At 44.2% G+C, this 23580-nt stretch overlaps 1 protein-coding gene across 14 annotated transcripts in view; it reads left to right on the top strand.

The window, feature by feature from the left end:
• The window catches only part of Erc2 (ELKS/RAB6-interacting/CAST family member 2), a 1023973-nt gene that overhangs the window by 490818 nt on the left and 509575 nt on the right, over positions 1-23580 (top strand). For all 14 annotated transcript variants that reach the window (XM_045136003.1, XM_045136012.1, XM_045136010.1 and 11 more), the window contains one exon: positions 19200-19335. In XM_045136003.1, coding sequence (XP_044991938.1) covers positions 19200-19335 — 136 coding nt within the window. The remainder of the gene's footprint in view (positions 1-19199; positions 19336-23580) is intronic.

The raw sequence follows: 23580 nt of genomic DNA, 5'->3' as shown, positions 1-23580 counted from the left end.
CAGATGCATGTGCTACATTGTATGTCTGGCTTTATGACTCCAGATGCATGTGCTACATGGTATGTCTGGCTTTATGACTCCAGATGCATGTGCTACATGGTATGTCTGGCTTTATGACTCCAGATGCATGTGCTACATGGTATGTCTGGCTTTATGACTCCAGATGCATGTGCTACATGGTATGTCTGGCTTTATGACTCCAGATGCATGTGCTACATGGTATGTCTGGCTTTGTGTGCACTGGAGAACTGAGCCCAGGCCGCCAGGCTTTGTAAGCAAGTGCTGCTGAGCCATCTCCCCAGCCCTGTTTTCTTCTTTTTGATGAAATTAAAATATCAAGGTTATATCTGCTGACTGGAAACTAGAAAGTGAGATAAATCTGAGAAGGTAAGACTAGGAAAGTGACGTGAGTTTTGGAGTGGAGCATGGTGGCATGGATTCTTCTTAGAAAAGGCCTGTAAATAGTGTGTGTGTAAATGTGTGTGTGTAAATTGTGTGTGTGTAAATGTGTGTGCTACCTGCCCAGCCCCGTCTTTCTAGTCTAGTCTGCAGTCAAACACTGCCCAGTTGTCTTTTGGATAATGATGGAATTCACACAGGACAATATAGATGTCTTGTATCCTCAGAGGTAGTCTGCTCTGCTATCTAGGTTGTGTAGATATACTCTGTGGTGTTTGTGCAGTAATAAAATCATCCAACGGTACATGCTTCAGCAAATATCCCTGTTCTTCTGGGATACCACACTGTTGCATAAAGTGGTTGTGACAATTAAGTGCGTGGTTGTGACAATTAAGGGTTACTTGTGTGACATTAACACTACAAAACCAAAGAGATAGGGGTAAGATGTTACAATTTATGTCTTTTGTTCTTTTTTAGTTTCTTGAGGTAGGGTCTTACTGTAGCCCAGGCTGACCTGGAATTCACTGTGTAGTCTCAGGGTGGCCTTGAACTCATGGCAATACTCCAACCTCTGCCTCCTGAGTGCTAGGATTAAAGGTGTGCACCACCATGCCTGGCACATTTTATGTTTTTAACATTTTATTTATATATTTGAAATACAGAGAGAGAGAAAGAAAAAAAGGAAGAGAGAGTGGGCATGTCAGGGCCTCTAACCACTCCATATGAACTCTAGACATCTGCATCACTATGTGCATCTGGCTTTATGTGGATACTGGGGAATCCAACCTGGGTCCTTGGGCTTTGCAGGCAAGTATCTTAACCACTAAGCCATTTCTCTAGCCTGAGATGTTACACATTTTATAGTATTCATGTTGATCAATCTGAGTTGGGGCTCTTGATAGCTTCTCTGAGAGTTTTAGATGCTACAACATTCCTAGAAGTTCGGCTCCTACGTGCCTATGCTCCGCAGAAAAGCATTGCCATCCACATGGAAACTAGAAGGAGCACAGATGGTTCTAGGTACCCAGAACTTCAGTGTGTCACACCAGGCAGAGAACCCATCATGGCTCGGTTGTGGAGACTCCTGTCCCATGCAAACACTGGGCGTGGCCATGGGAAGGCAAGCATGGGAGGGCCGTGGAGATGAGTCTGTTAACTGGTCAGTCAGGGGTGTGCAAATGAGCTCCGGGGGAAGTCTACGAATCTTCATGAAACAATAGAGATCTGGTCTGGACCAGCTTTGGGGAATCTCTAGTTGTTTTGGGAAGGAGAATACATTTTCATGGGAGTGTCTGACACACCAGGGATCCATCTGTTCACATGAGGGACAGATAGAATAAGAACTCCTGTCTGGGAAGTTCACAATTGTGGTAGCAGAATTGAAGCCTGCTCCACAAACTTGGGAGAATAAGAAAACTTCACATGTTTAGGTGACTATTACTTTCATAGCAATTTAGATGAGACCCCAGGGGCCACAGAGCTTGTGAGGCCAGACAGGATTAGGGCATGTCCACAAGCTTTCACTCACCCTGCCTGTCACCTGTCACGTTGTCACCGGTAATGTCTCCATTATGAGCAAAACTGAGGTAACCCAAGATTCAAGAGGCTCCATCTTCACGGTACATCATTGTGCATCTTGGGGTTTGGGAATGAGGGGATGGGAGCTTTCTTTCTAAAATCATTGTCCAGCACAGCCTCCCTGCACACGTGACAGTGAGCAAAGGTGAGTGTCTTTTCCTTAGATGCAAGGAAGGCAGACACCATTATTTGTTATTATCACATTGCTTTTAATTGTGATTTTTTTTTTTCTTTTTTAGATTTTTTGAGGTAGGGTCTCACTCCATCTCAGACTGATCTGGATCTCACTCTATAGTTCCAGGCTGATCTTGAACTGGCAGCAGTCCTCCTATCTCTGCCTCCCAAGTACTGGAATTAAAAGCATGCACCCATTTTTTTTTTTTAATTGCATGCGTATGTGTGCGTTGTATGTATGCATACTTAGGTGTAGAGGTCAGAGGTTGATGCCTGGTGCCTTCCTCAGACACTTCATTTTTAATTTATTTTTTGTGACAAGATCTCTCACTGAACCCCAAGCTTATCAATTCAGCTCAGCTAGCTAGCCAGTAAGCCCTAGGGATCCTCCCATCCTTACCTCTTCAGTGCTGGGATCACAGCTATGCACTGCTCTGACTGTCTATGGTGCGGGGCTGGGAATTCAAATTCAGGTCGTCTTCTTGTCTGGCAAGCACTTCACCCTCTAAGACTTCTCCCCAGCTCCTACGCATTAAAGCTATTGTAATGCAACACTTATGAACCTTATGACCTTACTTCTTTCTCCTTTGATTCGCTATTAGGCTACTGTCTGTATCCTGTCTCACAGAACATGCAGTATTAAAAGGGGAATTAATTTGCTTGTCTGAGGTCCTTCAGTGAGGAAGTGGCTGATCTGGGATTTGAACATTTGCCATGAAGCACTAAGTCACAGCTCTTAAGCAGACTGTTGTCCTATCACTGACCCTTCGACCTATTTCACAGCCTGTTTCTAGCCTGGAGCTATCTGGGTCAATCCAGGGTTGTCCTGCAACAGCCAAGAACAGTCTTTGATAAGCAACAGAGAGATTGCTTAGCAGTTAAGGCACTTTCCTGCCAAGCCAAAGAACCTGGGTTCAATTCCCCAGGACCCATGTAAGCCAGATGGCACATGTGTCTGGAGTTCATTTGCAGTAGCTTGAGACCTTGGAGCTCCCATGCTCTCCCTTCCCTCAAATAAATAGAAAAGGAAAGAAAAACAGTAGAGAGGCAGTGTGAGGGCTGTGATCTCTTAGGGTTTAGTAACTATAACTTTTGGCATCAGAGTGATCAGATCTATGACAAGCAGCAACTTAAGGGAGGAAGGATTTATTCTGGCTCCCAATCTGAGGGGATAGAGTCTATCATGGCAGGGAACGCACAGCAGCGGGTGCTCCGCAGAATAGCTGGGACTCCTTGTCTCTCATTTCTCTCATTTCAGCAGGACAGGAAGCAGAAAGAGCGGAGTGTGGCACTCCGTTGTCTTTCTCCTCATTCCCCCTTTTTTATTAATATTATTTTATTTCTTAAAATTTTTTAAAAAATACGACAGAGAGGGGAGGAGAGAGAGAGATAATTGGTGCACCAGGGTCTCCAGTCATTGCAATTGAACTCTAGAAGGGTGCATTGTCTTGAGGGCATGTGTGACCTTGTGTGTGGCTTACATGGGTTCTTGGGAGTTGAACCTAAGTCCTTAGCCTTCACAAGCAAGCACCTGAAATGCTAAGCCATCTCTCTAGTCCCTCCTTCCCCCTGTTAAAAAAAATATTTTCAAGGGAAGAAAGAGAAAGTGGGAGAGAGAGAGAGAGAGAGAGAGAGAGAGAGAGAGAGGGAGAATAAGCATGCCAGGGCCTCTTGTCACTGCAGACAAATGCCAGATGCATGGAGCATTTTGTGCACCTGGATTTACATGGCTGCTTGGGAATCGAACCCAGGCTGCCAGACATTGCAAACAAGCACCTTTAACTGATGAGCCATCTCTCCAGCCCTTGCTCCCCCTTTTTCATCAGTGGAGGACATCACTGCTTGGATGGTGCCACGGCATGCAGAGACACTTGTGTTCTCTTTGAATGCCTTCTCAGACACATCCAGGGGTATGCCTCCCTGATGCCATCCATGTTTCTCCATCCTGTCAAGGTGACACATCAGACTTAACCCTCCCAATAGGAGTGATGAAGTCACTGGACCACAGCTGAGCTGGAGAAAGGGAGTGTAGTCCAAGTGTTTCCCATCGAGACCTGCTGGGGTGTGCCTTGGCAGCAAACACCACTAACTTCCTGTGCTCTACCACTTACCTGGCAGGCGCCGGCTGGACTGAGGGTCTTCACTGTCCCAGCCGTGTGTGTGTGTGTGTGTGTGTGTGTGTGTGTGTGTGTGTGTGTGTGTGTGTATGTGTGTGTGCCTGTCAGTAGGTTCCTCTGATCACATGCCTCTTAACCCTTGATAGGAAGGGGAACTTGCCTGTTGTCCTGAGCACTGTGCCTGGCTTTCTAGTCATGGCCCAAGTGAGTCTTTTTTTTTTTTTTAATTTTTCATTTATTTGTTTGAGAGCGACAGACACAGAGAGAAAGACAGATAGAGGGAGAGAGAGAGAATGGGCGTGCCAGGGCTTCCAACCTCTGCTAACGAACTCCAGACGTGTGCACCCCCTTGTGCATCTGGCTAACGTGGGACCTGGGGAACCGAGCCTCGAACCAGGGTCCTTAGGCTTCACAGGCGCCATCTCTCCAGCCCCCAAGTGAGTCTTTGTTGTAAGTTACATGCTTTAAAATTTGGAGCCTTGTTTTAAAGCAAACTTATAGTTATTTGATGGGTTCTTTGTGTACTATAAAACTGTCACTTTCTGGTGACATGTAGTTCCGTTGACTCTTATTCGGTAATAATTGAAAATTAAGGGCTGGAAAGATGGCGTAGCAGTTAAGGCACTTGCCCACAAAGCCAAAGGACCTAGTCCCAATACCCACATAAGGCCAGATGCATAAGATGGCACATGCATTTGGAACTCATTTGTAGGATCTAGAGGCCCTAACATACCCATTTTTTTTCTCTCAAATAAATAAATAAACTGGGTGTGGTGGCTGCACCTTTAATCCCAGCACTTGGGAGGCTGAGGTAGGAGGATGACCATGAGTTCAAGGCCACCCTGAGACTACATAGTGAATTCCAGGTCAGCTTGGGCTAGAGTGAGATACTACCTTAAAAAAAAAAAAAACACAAAGAAATAACATATTTTTTTAAAAGAATTGAAAATTAAGAAGTTAGAGGATTAAGTAGATTACCACTGATGGTGTATGGATAGAGCAAGCCTCATTTAGTGGATATACTAGGAAATTTGGAAAACTCTTATGAACAGTTTACTTCTTAGATTTGAGACCTCAGATTATCCTGGGAATTAAAAAAAAAAAGTTTGGTCATAGGTGTAATAAACATACCTACTCTGTGTCTTCTTTTGGAGATTCATGGTGAATTTTATAATATTAAAGGTTCTGAGAAGCCATGTAGTATTTAAAAAACCTATTTATATCTGGTCTTGGCTGTCAGGACTCATTCAATATTAGTCCCTCTCTTTGTTTTGATTTTCAAAGCAGGGTCTTGCTCTAGCCCTGGCTGATCTGGAATTCACTATGTAGTTTCAGGCTTACCTCGAATATATGGTGATCCTCCTACCTCTGCCTCCCAAGTGCTGGGATTAAAAGCATAGCATAACCATTCCTGGCTTTTGTTTTGTTTTGTTTTTATATTTTTTGCTAATAGCAACTGGCAGACTTTTGAACTAGCGCCGCTAGAAGGCTGCTTGGAGACCATGGATTGAAAAGCGAGCTGTCTGGTGATAAGCAGGTGGCGTGGCAGCGTGCATTTGGAAGCTGTTAGTTGTGTGGGAAGTGGTTAGTTCTGTCTTCCCACTTAATTGTGGGGAAGTGCTTTGTGCCTCCTCACCTGTCATTCTGCTGCCTTGCTACCTTTTACTGATCGACCTTCCAGCCGCCTTCCACCATGGATGGGCGGACACTGTTTTACTCATTCAGATCAGGCGGAGAGGAGGTCTGAGTAATGTGGAGAACAGTGGAAAGAACAGGCAGCTATTTGCACAGTGTGTTGTCATGGGTATTGGTACTTGGGAAACGGAAAGGTGCATAAATTACTGAAAGTCCTTGGCCTTCCTGTAAGTCTTCCACTTCCTTAGCCTGTGCTGGTAAGAATGGTTTAGAAGAAGTTTGGAACAATGGGAAAAAGAATCCTGCCTGAAGCTACTAAGACAGATAATTCCTAAGAATTGTTGTGAAATAGACATATGAATACTTGTTTGAAAGAATAGCACAAAATATAGGTTTAAAATACATTAAAATTAATATATAGGGCTGGAGAGATGGCTCAGCAGTTAAAGCACATGCCTGCACAGCCTAACAACTTGGGTTTGATTCCCCAGTACCCATGTAAAGCCAGATGCACAATGTGGTGCATGTGTCTAGAGTTCATTTGTAAAAGCTGGAAGCCCTGGCACATGCATTCTCTCTGTTTCTCTTCTTATTACCTCTCTGCTTGCAAATAAATAAAAATAAATAAATAAATAAATAAATAAATAAATAAATAAATAAATAAATGTAACATATAATTTGGCCACTGATTGATGTCCAAATCCGTGTTGCCTACCACGTGGTAGCTACTAGTGCCATGTTTAAAAAAATTGAAGATCAGATGCTATTTAGAAAGTCATTCCATGGCTGCCTGGCCTAGATTCAGATGTCCAGTAGCCACATGGGGCTAGTGGCTATGCAACCATGTAGCATATTTATATGTAGAATATGTAGAATATTTCATGACCATAGACAGTTCTACCAGGTGGTGAATGAGGAACAGTTTCTGATAGTGGCCTCTTGCTCTCTATTCCCTGGTTTTCACACCCTCATAGAATTGCCTGCATTTGAGCGTGGGCAGAACCTGTAGCGTGCATCTAGATAATAGAATATTGCAAGAGGGATGAGATCCCCCTGTCTTGCACAGGTAGGTTATGTGGCAAAGTTGTGGGATGGCCATGGTTATAATTTATGGTGAGTTGAAGTAGATGTCCCCCCATAAACTCATGTGTTTTGAATGTTTGCTTCCCAGTTGATGGCAAGTTGTGAGGTGGAATCGTGCTGGAGGAGATGTGTTGTTGGGGACAGCTTAGAGTTGTGATAGCCAGCTCCCTTTTGCTAGAATCTGGCTTAGTCTCCTGCTGCTGTTGTCCACCTGCTGTTGCAAGGAAGTGATGCCCAGCCTCTGCTCCATCACCTTTCCCCTGCCATCAATGGAGCTTCCCCTCGAGTCTGTAAGGCAAAATAAGCCCTTTCCTCCCATCAGCTGCTTTGGGGCAGGTGTTTTATTTCAGCAACAAGAAGTTAACTACATCTCTGTGTCTGTCGCTCTCAAATAAATAAATAAATAAAATTAAAAAAAAAAGAAGTTAACTACAACAAAACTCCATGTTAGGATGCTGGCAGGAGAGAGTCTATTAGTCTCAAAAAAAAAAAAAAATCAAACAGCCATCCTATGGACTGTCTGGGTAGAGGACCACATAGAGACACACAGAAAGGAACTTGGGACAGCCTCTAGGACCTTACAGAAATCTCTATCCTCTAGTCCAGAGTAATATGGGCCTTGATCACATAGTTTCAAGGGAAGGAATGCCAGCAGTAACTGGTGGGATTGGAAGTCTATTCTCCCCATTAAGCCTGCAAATGAGAATGCAGTGTGGCCAACACCTTGATTCCAGCCTGGCCATTGCGGGCAGAGGAGCCAGTTCAGTTGGATCTGTCCTTCTGACCCACAGAAGTTGTGGGGGTATTGGGAGTGTTGTTTTAAGCTGCTAAGTTCATGGCCATTTGTTGTGTAGCCATATAAATTGAATTTAGCACTAGTCCAACTTATTTTGGGGCTTGTCTGATAGGTCAAACCTCAGTTGGACCAAATCCTGAAAACTATGCAACAGGCTTCAGTAAGCTTTGCACTTTGCCACTTCATCAAGAAGAAAGGATTGTTGGCTCTAGAGTGAATGTCTAGCTGCCTTGCACTGCCCTTTCGTGACAAGGATCTCACAATGTATGTCGATACCTTACTACTTTTGTAACATAGCAAGTATCATGGAAATAATGGTTCCCCCCCACCTCTCTCTCTCTGCTACTTGTGAACCACATGACGTGTGGTGAGTGACCCTCTGCAAGCCTCTGTGCCATCACTTATAAACTGAGAACAATGCCTTGTTCCATGTAAGGCTACTGTTTCTTTCAGCTGAGAGGAGAATTTCAGTTTAGTATAACCCTGGATGTAGACTATGACCTCCCAAAACATAGAGGGGCTTTTACTATTGAACAGTATTTTTAAAAAGTATTTCATTTATTTATTTATTTATTTATTTATTTATTTATTTATTTATTTATTTATTTGAGAGATAGAGGCAGATAGAGAAAGAATAGGTGCTCCAGGGCCTCTAGCCACTACAAATGAACTCCAGACACGTGCCATCTTGTGCATCTGGCTTATGTGGGTACTGGAGAATTGAACCTGAGTCCTTAGGAATCACAGGCAAGCTCCCTAACTGCTGAGCCATCTCTCTAGCCACTGAAGAGTGTTTTAAAATTGATTTTTCATAGCAACTAGTATGAACTCCAGTGCCTTATTCCTGTAGTCTGACTTGAAAAGCCATCACGTAAAACTGTCAGCCTCTCCCATCTCTGCTTTGTGAGCCGGCAGCTGTAGTGCCGTTGCAGACTGGATACCGTAAAAACAGGTCTGTACACACCAAATGGCCCTCTGCTCAGAGGTTGCTGTGGTTGTATACTGTCTGGGCAAATTGCCCCAACCTGTGGCCAGACTGTGGAATGTTGATTTCCTCCAACATTAGCCTCCCACGGGTCAATTTTCAGTTTCCATATGTTTTTATATCACCCCGAACTGTAAACACAGCAGACACTCCACCAAATTGCCCTTGTGCACCTCTGCCTGATGAGAGCTGTGGGCTGTTAGAGGGACACAGGGATCTTGGGGTTCTGAAAGTTATGCAAATGTTTAATTTTTTTCAAGGGTTCAAAGTCCATCTTTTTCAATTTGAAAAAAAAAAGTAAATGTTGTGCCAAAGGAAGAAAGGGAGTGAGAATAGGGTGGGTATTTTAACTTAAAAATATTTTTATTCATTTATTTGCAAGCAAATGGAAATGGAGGGAAGAAAGACAGAGAGAATGGGTGCACCAGGGCCTCCAGCTGCTGCAGTAAATTCCAGATGCATGCACCACCTTGTACATCTTGCTTTACATGGGTACTGGGGAATCAAACCCAGGTTGTTAGGCTTTATAGGCAAGTGTCTTAGCCACTGAGCCATCTCTCCAGTCCTTTTTAAACTCCTCATTTATAGCTTCCATAAGCATAAACAATAAACCATGATAATTCTTATCTCACCCCTATTTTTCTCCTCTTGAATCCACCCTCCATTGAATCCCTTCTGCATTCCAGTTACTCTCTCTACTATATTGATGTCCTCATCTTTTCCTCCTATTATTAGGATTTTGTGTAGATCATGTCAGGCATTGTGAGCTCATGAATGTCAAGGCCATTTTATGTCTGGAAGACAGCACTGTGAGCACTCCTTACCTTCCTTTGGCTCTTACATTCTTTCTGCTACCTTTGGGGCAATGGATCCTGAACCTGGGAGGGTGTGATAGAGATATCTCAGTGTTGAACACTACACTGTCACTTCTTCTTAGCACTTCAGTACATTTGAGTCACCCCAGTGGTCACTGCCATCTGAAAAGAGATGTTTCTGTAATCAAAAGTGAGTGTAGTATGTATGTATGTATGTATGTATGTATGCTTGTAGTATGTATGCATGCATGCATGTATGTATGTATGCATGCATGCATGTATATTAAAAAGTGCTTAGAGGGCAGTTTGAAGAGCATGATATATGCATTTAGCCAGACAACAGCAGGCGTTACTCTGCTAGGGCTCATGACCTCCCCAGCCATAGGCTTTTGACTAGGTTTTCAGTATAAGGCATGTACTCCCTCCCATTTAATGGACTTCCAGTCCAGAAAGCAGTTGGCCTTCCCCACACCAGATATGCCACTATTGCAGCAGTTGGCACATTTGCCATGGCTGGCCAGTCTCAAGGCTTGCAGAGTCTACTGCTATTTAACACCACTGATGACTTCTGTCTCTCCCAAAAGTCTGCATGCAGCATAGCTCTTTCCAGCTTTCTGACAGCTAGTCAACAGGAAGAGGGTTTCCAGCGCAGCTCCATCTTGAATTTCTTAGGGACCTGCAGTCCAAGCATGTGGAGTCCTTTGGCAATAAGATATTGATGTCTCGTGCTAGTGGGTAGCCAAGACCTTGGCAAAGGCCTTTAATGTTTTGGGAGCATCAGAGACCCCCACTGTCCAACAACTCACTGGAAGGTAGCCCACCCCTGGCACTGAAATTTTTCTAATAACAATCAATGGCTTCTGGGTGCACCATTAGCCATGTCCAAACGATACTTCTGTCCATAGCCCCTTCTTTTTAACATATATATTATTTTCTAGCAAAAGAAGTTTTCCATGTGGCTTATTAATAACATCTTAAATTTGGATTAACCCTCTTCCCACCTTTCCTTTCCTCCATTCCTTCTCTGTCAGGTTTGCTCCATGCTTCTGGGAGTTCAGCCCTCAAAGAATTTGTTAAATTGTACCAGTAAAGCTCTGTTTTTTTTTCTCTCTCTCTCCCTCCCCTCTCTCCCTCATATGTATGTATATATTATATGTATGTATACATATGTGTGTGTGTGTGTGTGTGTGTGTGTGTGTGTGTGTGTGTGCATGTGTGTGTATAATGTTGTATTGATTTGATTCAGGTGTCCCCCCATAAATTTACATGTTCTCAGTGTTAGGTCTCTAGCTGGTGGTGGTTTGGGAATTGCATCCTCCTGGAGGTAATGCATTGTTGGGGGTGGAATTTGGGATGTTATAGCCAGCTTCTCCTTGCCAGTGTTTGGGACACTCTCCTGCTGCTATTGTCCACCTAATGTTGGCCAAATGATGCCCACCCTCTGCTTATGTCATCATTTTCCCTGCCATCATAGAGCTTCCCCTTGAGTCTGTAAGCCAAAATCAACCCTTTTTTTCCCACAAGCTGATCTTGGTCATGTGTTTTCTACCGGCAGTGTGACCCTCGCTGCGGCCTGTGCACGCACATCACCACCGTCATCTTCTAGGTTGAATCCCCAGCAGCCATGTAAAGCCACGCACCAGTGCTGCTGTCATCTGTGACCCCAGGGCGCCCACAGCAATGGGAGGTGGAGTCAGTAGCATCCAAAGCTTGCAGGCCAGCTAGCCCAGCCTTCCTGAAGGCCAACCACAAGAGAAACCCTGCCTCAAGCAAGGCGAAAGAAGAGACTGACACCCCAGTGTCATCCTCTGAGTCAACATATAGTGTCATGGTATACATGTGCCCACCACATATATAAACATGCATGCATATACATATACACACATGAAAAAGTGTCTTTTTTTGAAAACAAACATGAGAGTAAACTTAACTAATATAAATTCCTTTCTGCTCATCACTAAGACATTTGAAAAGTTGACATAGAGCACAGGGAAACTAAGTGGCGCATGTCTCATACTTTGAAAGAAGAGAAGGTGCCGTTCAGGGCTGAAGCCAGAACAACAGAAATCTGTTCATGACTATGGACTGTGCTGGGTCCGTGAACCAATGTGAGTGCTGTGCCAAGGACACGAGCAGTAGAACAGGCGAGATGCATGATGGGTTCTTGAAATATGGAGACATTTTGGACAACATTTTGTCTACACTGAGATGAGAGAGGTGAAAATGGGATATACTGGTGGAGATGGGGCTGTGGAGCAGGGGAGGCAGAGTTCCACGAAGCTCCAAGGACATTAGGGCCTGTGAGTGTGCCGGTGTGGCTGAGGACAATAGTCAATGACATATGGGGAGGCAGAAGGAGACCTCATGTGTATCATGGAAAGACTATGGACATTTTTATAGGATATGGAAATTTGGTGAGAAGTTTTGACTAGGAACAAGATATAATCCCTTTTGTGCACTTTCTACTGCCCTGTGGAGATTGGATTCCATGGGCCAACTGGATGAAGCATCCTTATCTGACTTGGTGATCCTGGAAGCTGGGCCACAGGAGGAGTGGCGGTGGGTAATTCTCGTCCTCTCAGGGCACCTCAGAGAAGCAATGCCTGTCAGGTAGTACAGCAGCCCATAAGTAAGTCACACTGCAAATAAAGGTGTGGTTACAAACTGCAATCAGATGTCACTCAGAAAGCTGGCTGAGGAGATGGTTCAGTGGCCAAAGGCACTTCTGGGCAAAACCACTGACTGGGGTTCCATTCCTGAGTACCCATGTAAAGCCAGATGCACAAAGTGGCACATGAGTCTGGAGTTCGTTTGTAGCAGCAAGAGGCCTGGAATGCCCATATATTCATTCTTTCTTTTTCTGTCTTGCTTTCTCAAGTAAATAAATCAAAAATATTAGAAATACATTAATAAAGGAATACTCAGAGCTTTTTGGCCATACCTACTTGTAATTTCAGTTAAATGTTGAGGATGGCTTTCTCAGGAACAAAAATTCTAGGCTGTAATTGCAACAGAGAAACTTTTTGTCAGTGAGGAGAGGGGTACCCTTGGACATGGTACCCAGGAATGACCCCTCCAGGGCAAATATTGAGCTGAGACCCAAAGGGAGGGGTGGCAGCTATGGAGGAGAAAACAGCTTATTCCTGTAACTCTGGTGGGAAGGAGCTGGTGTTCTAGAAACTGAAGGAAGACTGGGTTAAGGTGGCATACTGTAGGATGAACCTGGCTGGTGAGGTTTATGGCCTTGGAGGGTCACATGCCACCAAGTATAGGCTGTGACTTCATTTTGCTTCTGGTGTGGACTCCATTCAAAGGGGAGCAAGAGCAGAAGTAGAGAGAGCAGGGAGATAAGAACATGGTGGGCTTGGAAGGAAGTGTTGGGGGTTTGTGTTAGCCACGAGTGAAAGGGCCCAGTTTCCTTGGCTTCTCTTCATAGCTACCTCTGGGCTGGACGTTGAGGACCCAGGAAATATGAGAACCATAGCCCACCAACGCAGATGTTTTCTGGGAAGGTGGGGAACAGGGTGAGTCACTGCCACCTGGGACTGGGAAGCCAGGGCAAGTGGTCTGCTTGAAGATGAGTCATATTGGATGGAACACCTTTAGTGCTTGGCAAGGAAAAGACGTGACCCCCATCCCAAGTCTACCTGTGTTCTCTGGGTCACCAGCCAGATAGGAGGTGGAGCTATAAGAAATCAGAACCAGACATGTTAGTTAATCCCATTGTCCTTACAGCTGTGTGTGGCCTGCTTGCTCAGAAGAGCCCCTTTCTAATATGACCATAGTTTGAGCACTGAGCCCCAAGGAAGGCGGAGGACAGACATGCCTCTTCCCCTCTGAACGACTGGTAGAGGTGTGCCAACCCATGATGTTCCTGGATAAGAAGACTAAGGGCATCAGCTCTCACCCAGTCTGTCTGCCTTCCATCCCTGCATACTTCCTAACAGGCTCCCCGCATCTCTTTGTAGCTTTAGCTCTTGGTCACTGAGCTCCATTCATATTTGAGGTGACATTCCACTATTATTAGATAAAAGGGGTTCTGCAACCTTAGAAAGAGGGAACAGCTCAAGGAAGTCTGCCTTTAAGAGCTTCCTTTATAGTCAAATATTGATAGAAAAGCATCCTGTCACTGATCCTGACCACTCTGCTGTGTAGCCTGCTTGGAGTGTCCCAAGAGTCTTCCTGCTGGGATGAAAGGCCAAGAGTGAGGGCCACTGGGTGGATATGTGCTCTGTAGATGAGGGTTGGGGCAGGGAATCCAGCTGATGTTTATAAAGCACCCACTGCTTGAATTTTTGAAGAGCTTTGGATTTATGAAGTCATTTACTATCCACCCCCCACCCTATCAGCACAGTGAAATAACTTGCCCAAAGCCATAAACTTTGTGAGAGATACTGCTGCCTAAGAATGCATCTAGTCTGGCAAGAAGGTCTTTGGCCTTGCACTGTTTCTTGACCCCTGCCCCACGTGGTCTGGAATGATTCACCCATTCCATTCAGCTGAGCAAGGAGCTGCCTCACAGGATCATCTTCTAGAGTTTTCTAGCGGGACCCATGGGAGCAGTTGGATAGTCGAAGTACTGTTTGCCTCCCAGAATATCTACTTCTCAAGCTTTCAGATCTGATTCCTCCCTCCCTTGACACTCCCTTTAGCTATGTGATCTGGTTGTGGGAATGTTGAGTGATGACTTTTTAAAAGACATTTATTTAAGGTATTGTGTGCTCTCCCTGAGGGAAGTTTTGTCTCTGGGTTCTTGTGTAGCTCCAAGTGTCCCCCAGGAGATGGAAGGCAGGGTGCCACCCCAGGAGAGTGGGAGGAGGACTGAAATGAGAAGGGAAGCTGTATCTGAACATCTGGACAGATGACCTTGAGTATCTTCTGAAGTTTTATTTATTTATTTATTTGAGAGAGAAGAGGGAGAGAGAGAGAGAGATACAGAGAGAGAGAGAGAGAGAGAGAGAGAATGAATGCTCCAGGGCCTCCAACCACTATAAACGAACTCCAGATGTATGTGTTACTTTGTGCCTCTAGCTTACATGGGTTCTTGGGAATTGAACCTGCTTCCTTAGGCTTCACAGGCAAGCACATTAACCATTAAGCCACCTCTCTAGTCCCCCTTAAGGGTTTTGACAAGGACATAACAGTGGACTGTGGCCACATAGTTGCTCTTGTATAGAACGGGCTCACAAAAATACAAAGGCCAAGTGATCTGCCCTGGCTGGTGGCTCTTCTCTGGAAGGAGATGGGATTCAGGTGACCACTGCAGAGCAAGCCCTTTCTCTTCCAGGAAGGACCAGTCCATCCTGCATGTGACATTTAGCACATCTGTACTTGCTGTAAAATACCCTTAGAATCTTTATGATAGCTCCCTAAAATTTATAGCCATGCTCAAGTACTCCATGGTATTTATAAGCTCCAAAATGTGGGATCATCTGAGCGGTTAGAAGTAAAAGCTTTTATTATGGGAATTCCTGCATGCAGTCAGCTTCCATTGTGCGTGTGTGGCCCTCTCCTTAGGCGGCCACCTCAGGGGCTCAGTCAGCTCACTTGCTTGCTGTGACCTTCCACAGTGCTGCTGGCAGGATAACCTGCCAGGAGTGTAACTCATTAGAAGGAAAGTCCCCACATATGACAAAAGGCACCTAGTGATGCATTCCAAAGCCCATTGTGTGAGCTGTTTGGAATAGTTGGCATGTGTGGGAAATGAGACCCTAAATCTATGTGCACGGTATTTCACAAGATGTGATTACCTTCTCATTGTAAGCTGAGAGTTAAACTGCGAGAGAACACGCTGGGATCTGTTTTAAACGTTTAACATGGATCAACTCATCAACCCTTCACCATCACCTAAGAGGTAGACGCAATTATGATTCCCATTTCATCTGTAAAGAAGCCGAGGCACAGAGACATTAAGCACTTGCCTGTAGTCATGCGCTAGATAGGAACTTGTGATGACAACCCAGGAAGTCTGGCTGTCAAGCCCACATTACTGTCCACCACAGTGCAGTTGTACCTGGAAGATTCCAGGAGTCCACATTTGGACTTGTACGGGGGTTGTGCTAGTGAGCACACTCCCAGAATGTTAACTGCCACTTTATCCATAATAGTAAGATACTAGAAATAGCTGAGCTGTCCATGAACAGGGAATGATGAACTGAACTATAGTGGTATTCATGAAACAGACTATGACTCAGCAGCAGGAGGAATGAAGGAATCTGAGAAACCTCATGCTGAGTGAAGAAACTCAGACACAGGCAAGTATGATTCCATGTCTATGAAGTCCAAGAATAGGCAAAATGAACCCATGCAGTAGACAAATAGAATAGGGCTTGCTTCTGGGCTGGGTCTGGTTATGCTTCGTGTTTTGATTTGTCAGGGAAGATTGACTCCTTGGCCCATTATATCAATCAGTGCATTTCCTTTATGATTTCTTTGCATTTAATTTTGCTCAAAAATATATTTTATTTACTTGAGAGTGAGAAAGAGGCAGAGAGAAGGGGTGGAGAGAGAGAGGGAATGGGCACACCAAGACCTCGAGCTGCTGCAAACAAACTCCAGAAGCATGCACCGCCTGTGCATCTGGCATTATGTATACTAGGAAATTGAACTGGGATCTTTTGGCTTTGCAAGCAAGTGCCTTAACCACTAAGCTATCTTTCCAGCCCCCTTGTTATTTTTTTTGAGACAGGTTTTCTCATTGGCATGGATCTTAAGTAAAGTAAACTGGCTAGCCAGCAAACCCCAGGAATGAATGCACTTGTCTCTGCCTCCTCAACACTGGGATTATAGCCATGTCCCATCACATTCTGCTCTTTTACACAGGGTCTGGAGAATGAATTCAGGCCATCATGCTTGCAAGGCAAGCACTCTATTAGCCGAACCATCCTCCAGCCCCTTGGATTCATTTTACTGGCATTTCCTTGGAGAATAATTATTCTAAAGTGTTTTTTTTTTTTTCTGAACATGGAATAGACCAGATGCTAACAGAATTGTGGAACTACCTGAGTCATCTAATGGGTGGGAGTTTGGAAAAGAGACACACATGCCACTTTCCATGGAAAGTATAATAAGAACATGGTGCTGTCTGCACCCCTACATGTTCTGCCTTGCAGACATTAGAGACAACTGAGGGCAGTATTGTTCAGCACCATGATTTATTCAGTGTGGTTTTGCCTCTGCTGGTGGAGAAGATGTAGGGCCTGGTGGGTCACTTAAGGATGTTATTATTGGAAAGGCTGAAGTTGTCACCAGCAAGAATTACTGTGATCCTTTTCTCACTGTGCTTCTATGCGACCCTGTCTTCTCCAAGATGTCTAGAACCTTTAAATTGCATGTGGCCCCTGCAGTTGTCTTCCCTGGGGGTCAGAAGGCCTTGTGGCTTCCCTGAGGGCCTCCAGCCTGCAGTTGACTTTCCTAGCTTAAGCTCCATTCACCTGTTCCCAGCCCAGGCCCTCCTCACTCCCTTCCTCCCTCTACAGAGCAATTCTTCCTTTCCTTTTTAGTTTGCAAGGAGGATTTTAGTAGAAGACAATTCACCTGCTGGAAATGTGTTTGCCAGCTCCTGCACTTGCACAGGGAGGCTTTGTGCACTGGTAGTCACACAGACTCCTCATGGTTCTCATCACTTGGCTTGGTACCTGTTTGATGGGTGCATAGCCTCAGTAGTGCCAGTCAAAACCTGCTCATCTTTCTCAACTGCTGAGCCTTAAATAAGGCTGGGTTTGTGGGGAGGGTTGGACAATGTTTAAGAGAAGTTGCCACCACAGCCTCAGCCTCAATTCCCCATTCTTCATAGTAGCTCAGCCTGTATGCAGTCAAATTTTAAGGGACACATGAACCTGCAATCTGTCTTCCCTCATTGTTTTTATGCATGGAAAAACACATTTTAGTGTCCATGAAAGTCAGTGTATATGAAAGTCAACATGTTCTGAGAACTTTGTGTAAGTTATTAATGCAAATGATGCTTGCAAATATCATCTATTTTATTTCTGCATGGACCTTGGGTTGGCAGGCATTTAGCACTTGGTTCTGTTTAATCCTATGCATGACCATAAAATGTAATTGTGTTCAAAAGTCTCCTTTGATTATTCAACCTCAGGAATCACAATGACCTGTTCATCACCTATTGCCTCCTATTTCTGACAGTGGCTTTGAAAATACTACCCTCATTTCATTAGGAAGTAAGAAATCATTCTGAACACCTATCAATTAGTCCAAAGATAATTTTCTAAACTTGCATGTAGAATTGAATTGGTTGGTTCATACATGTATGTTACTGCATTGGGTAAAAATTGGGAAATAGGGCTGACGAGATGGCTTAGCAATTAAGGTGCTTGCCTGCCAAACTAAGGACCTAGGTTTCATTCCCCAGGACTCACATAAGCCACATGCACAAAGTGGAGCGTTCATCTGGAGTTCGTTTGCATGGGCTAGAAGCCCTGGGTTGCCCATTCTCTCTCTATCTGCCTCTCTCTCTCAAATAAACAAAAGCAAAAGAGTTTAAAAATTGGGAAACAGACAAAAATTATGCAGTTTAAATCGTGACTAAGGAGATGGTTGTTCAAGTTTGCCGATACCCTCTAGAGCCAGCCAAGACCACTTAACTCCACACCTTTTCATGGCACTGTATGTATTCATAAGGAGCAAGAACCCTAAGAAGAGATTGTCCATGTCAGCAAAACACAGCCTTCAAGTGCTATTTTTCTGGCCTAAAATGAGTAGGGGAGCACATGATTTTATCAATACTAAACTTAAGAGTTTCGTGGAGAGCTGTTTTCATTTGCCTGTTTTGGTTTGATGTATTTGCTGTTTGTCACCCATCTTTCTTGTTGACATCCTTCGAGATGTTTGTCTTGGGGGTCAGGGTTCAGGCACAGAGGCTGAGACGGTAATGCTGGGGATGGGTTTTCAGGGGTTGGAATGGACACGGTGATTCTGCCCCTTGGCCTGGAACCTGGCTCCCTGACTCTAGGGGCTGCCCCCTGCCCCCTCACATGCTGCATTAGCTTTACCACAGCAGCTGTGGACATGGCCGCCTGAGCCTGGGGAATGCTCTGCTAAATGCTGCTGGGGAAATTGTCCACAGTAAGCCTGTAACTCCTGTTATAAATGTTAACCATCCTTTATCCTTGGTCTTTTGCCAACCTGATTCTTTTGAGTGCTTCAATTTGACATCCTGTAGATCCATGAAGAACTTTTGCCCAAGCGCCAGGGCTTTATGCAGTGTTGTGGTTAGCTAGGCTGTTATTCGGTTAGAGCTAAGTGTTAGCCATGTATTTGATGGGAGCCTTGTAGTTGTTATTTTAAAAGTCATAGTCGGGGATTAGGAGTGCAGAAGAACATGAAAGGATAATTAGAACAGCCACTTAGAAGAAAATCAATGTCCCATCACAGCATCAGGAGCCGTGTGACCTGTCTGTCACTCACTACTGACACCCCTCTGCCGCCCTGACACCTGACATTCTTTGGTGCTCAGTACATCTTTGTGTTTCAACAGATGGGATTTTCTGAGATCCTCGGTCAACATGTTCTATCTATGTTTAGTGCTTCTGGAGTCTTATTGTGATATTTGCGTGTTGTGGGGTTGAATGTGACCAAGTTGTGGTGGATTTTCTCAGGCACATGAAGGATCAGAATAAGAAAGTGGCCAACCTCAAGCATAACCAACAGCTGGAGAAGAAGAAGAATGCCCAGTTACTAGAAGAAGTCCGCAGACGAGAGGACAGCATGGCCAACAACTCCCAGCATGTGCAGGTGGGCCCAGGCTTAGCTTTTTGCCCTTTAAAGAATGGGAGACTGAGTCTCTGTAGCCTTGGCTGCAGGGAACGTGGAGCATAGAATACCCGAAGGAAGCCCCGTAGGTCTTTCTGAGTGTGGATGCCACCATCAAGATGGTGCCAGAGGAATGCTGAGTGTGATGGCTCCTAGAGTACTGCTCAGTGGCTCTTGTCCTGCATCTCCCCTAAAAGGTAAGGGCTGCATCTATGCAGTTGGAAAGAAGCTATCTTTTCAACTTGTATTTAAGTTGTTTGGGGGATTGGAAAAGGGGAAATGCCACGTGCATTATCACAGAGAAACATTTGTATGCATTTCTCTGATCTCAATGTATAATGCTGGTAATATTTTATTCAAATCCAAGGCTCTGAGGCAGATCATTATTCTGTCTTCTCTGTAAATATAGTTATCTCTCAGTGACATCCCCAGATCAGAAACCAACCCACTGACCAAAACACCAATTTTTCCTCATTAACCATCCCTGCTTTGGAAAGGAACTCTCCCCGTGTGCTCAATAAAACATTCAAGCTGAAACACGGCATTGACTTTGAAGTTGCCTTATTTCTTCCAGTGTGTTTTTAAATGGAGCAGTTCAAGTTCAACTTGGCTGGAGTTCATGTTAAATTCTGCTTATTAGTTAGTGTCTTTCTCCAGTTATATATTAGGTTTCCTCCTTGGAGATAGAAGTAGTCAGATAATTTCAGTGTGCACTCATAGTTCTTTTTTAATTGACCCAAGGAGAAATAAATGATTATCCCAAAGTTGGAATACCAGGAAAGTGGGTTATATAAAACGTGACACGTAGAGGCCACTTAGTTAAGATTAATTTTTCTTGTGTCTATGCCCTGGGCATGTAGACCTTGATGGTGCCAGGTGGGCACCCTTTGCCTCAGTGGTTGCATTGATGTTTTCACTGAATATCACAGAACTAAAACTCTTTGGAGTTCTGGGCCCACCTTAGCATGTGTGGTAGCCTGCTTGGGGCTCTAGGCTGATCATGCCCAGGATTTTTTGTCTTAGTCTCTCCATCTGTGAGAGATTTTAGACTGGAGCCTAAAGTATGAGATAAAATAACCAAAGTCTCCAGATCACCTTTCTGTGTGTGTCCAAATCAGGCATGTTTGATCAATTGCTCACAACAGTGAAGGTGAATTTACAGATGGTAAAACTAGGAGTCTCAGAAAAGTTGTGGGAAATCTTACTAGTACAGCATGAAGGTAGGCTTGACACAGGTCTTCCTTCCTTCCAGAAACTACTGCAGAGGAACTTGGTCAGTGGCAGTAAAGCTTAGTGACTGTTCCAGCATTCTGTATACTGTCTTGTGACAGTTGTGGTTTGTGTGCCACCCGAGGTAGTCAGGGCTCTTAAGAACATGACTCTAGTGAAACTAAGGAAAAGGGTATGCATTGATTAAATTAACTGCAAAGGCTAGAGGAAACTAAGAGCCCTACTGGATGCATATATTCCAAGTGACCAGAACTCTCCTGCAGGCAGCTCTCCCTTCTCTGTCCATCCTCCTGCAGGACGTTCTCCCCTCTCCTTTCATTCTCCTGTAGGAAACTTTGCACTTGTTGCTTGGACTACCATGAAGGTGTTCACTAGTGAAACAAGACAAAGTTTCCTTCTGGGAACACAGCCATCAGGGGCAAGAGAGTAGTTATCTATTAGTTCCAGTAAACATTCAAGGATGTCTGTTTAGAGGTTATGACCAGCCCTTCTGGTCACTTGCAGCTGAGGGGAGGGTTAACCTCTATACTAAGAACAGAGACAGATAACTGCTCATTAAACATGATTTCTGTTGTCTGAAGAGGTTCTGCATGGATAAAATTTCCAAGGTCCACCACAGGTATATGAATAATGATTATCCCATTTACTCCATGAGAAGAAAGAGGTTCTGAGAGGAAAAAACAAGGTGCTCTGTATTACCCAGATATAAGTGGCAAACCCAGGACTTCAAACTAAATCTCACTATGTATAGATGAGTATTCTGGAAAATTTGAATGCCAAGGAAACTGTAGAATGATGCAGTATTTGTGAATCAGGTGAACTTTGAGGTCAGTGCACTTGAGATAGGAGAGCTGAGCAACAGGGACATCCCCCCAGCATGGTGACTGTCAGAAAAGACACGCAGGCTGGCAGAGGCAGGCTCAGAGAGAAAACAAATCATAAAAAAAATATGTGATTGTGGTGGTGGCATTTCATAGAGGTGCTCTTGTCTTTTTGTAACTGACCTCTGGAGCTACAGTGCCCGAGTTTTATTCCAAGCTTCAAAATTCACAAACCCAGTATTCTTGAAAAGTTTCCCTCACCTCCCCAAGCCTCAGTTTCTTCACCAGGAATGATAATTATATCACCTTTAGAGCTGTTGTTAGGGCTAAATTGTCAGTGCTTTTAAAGAACTTAGTTAGAGGCTATGCTCAGAATAAATGCAAATAATTGTCATTATAATAAGGAAATGTTGGAGAAATTGCTGTGGAAAGACCTGTGTGGTTGCATAGTTATACTGAGAGAGGCATTGAGCATCAAAGCCTGTGACTTTCCTATACACAGCAATTTCTTCTCTCCTAAGGACACATCTAGTTATGGGAATTAATGTCTTGTTTTGGCCCATGAACTTTTGCATAGCAATATTTTCTTAAGGAGCCTTGATAACTACCTCATAGACCTATTCATAAAAGATAGCAGGGTCTGGGATTGCTTAGTTGCATTCCTGACCACCCCAAATAAAGGATAACGTTTGAAATGCAATAAAAAGTAGTCACGATTAATTTTGATGGAAATGCCTCCGGTTAAGGTTAATAGAGAGTGAGCCTCCCACTTTCCCGGATTGCTCTGCAGATGTGCTTACATGCGATAATTGCTGCCTTCTGAGAACAGTATTTTCTAAAGGCACGCGATTTTTCATATTACTGTTGTTTTAAGTACTTCCTGTTTATATGTGATTCTGTGAAACCCTTTAAGTGTCGACCTGGACTTGGTTTGGCTGGTTCTTCAAGAGGCAGATGATTGGTTCTGCACTGGTGTTTGTGGTGATTAGGTGTCCTGGCTTCACAATTTTATTCAACCCAATGGGCATGATCTCCAGAAAAAATATCAGAGACTGTTGCCTGTAATAATTTGGAGCTACTGGATTAGGGTTTAAGAAAGAGCTCAGTACTGGAGAGATGGCTAAGCAGCTAAAGCATTTGCCTCCCAAGTACCCATACAAAGCCAGATGCACAAAGTGGTACATGCTTCTGGAGTTCGTTTTCAGTGGTGGGAGGCTCTGGTACACCCATTATCTCTGTCTCTCTTCTCTCTCTGTCTGCTTGCAGATAAATAGACAAAAATATTAAAAAACAACAACGAAAAGCAAAGAAAGAGGTCAAAACCAGGAGTGGTTGTTTGTGTCTATAACCCCAGTGTTGCTGGAGCTGAGGGAGGGAAGAGGATGACAAGCTCAAAGCCAGCCTGGGCTATATCATGAGACACTGTCAAAGATAGGGAGGGAGAAAGAGAGACAGGAGGAAGAAAGAATAAGAGAAAAGACAGAGCATGATGCTCACACAGCTTCATAGAAACTAGCATCAAAGCTGAACTTCCATGCTATTGTGTTCAAGAAGGACACGAGGGCACTGGGCATAAGTTGGGCCCTCCAGGTCAAGCATAGTCATGGCACAAAACACTTGGTAAGTCTAACTTTCTTGTTACAATTTTATGGCAGGAGCCACAAACTCAAATGCTTTTAGGGTCTGAGCTATTAACATATGTAAGAAACATGATAAAGAAAATGATGATATCTAGTTCCTTCAGAAAGAATTTTATTTTAAAATCTTCTTGGGTAGAAATATATCACCTGGTAAATGCCACAGTCAAGCTGTGTAACAGGCTTCCCCAAAGTGATTGGCTTGAAAATACTTAGAGTTTATTTTTTCATATTTGTATCCTGGCTGAGTGCTCATTTGCTTGCATGGCTTGGCTGGGCCCCTCTTCTATATCACTGACACTTGTGGGTATTGGGACAGCTCTGTGCCACATGTGCTCATTCCAAGGCTCTACCTGAAGGGACATCATTGACTAGGGGAGCTATGACAACTGTAGAGGCAGGAGAAAATAAGCTCAAATATGCAGGTGTCGAAGGCCTCACCTTTTGAAAAAGAGTTTGTTTGTTTGTTTATGAGAACAGAGAAAGAGGCAGAGAGAGAGCAAGAGAGAGAGAGAGTGGGAAAGAGAGAGAGAGAAATA

This window comes from Jaculus jaculus, chromosome 16 (genome assembly GCF_020740685.1).
Source record: "Jaculus jaculus isolate mJacJac1 chromosome 16, mJacJac1.mat.Y.cur, whole genome shotgun sequence".
NCBI classification, from domain to species: Eukaryota; Metazoa; Chordata; class Mammalia; order Rodentia; family Dipodidae; genus Jaculus; species Jaculus jaculus.
This window is presented reverse-complemented; position numbering and strand designations above follow the sequence as displayed.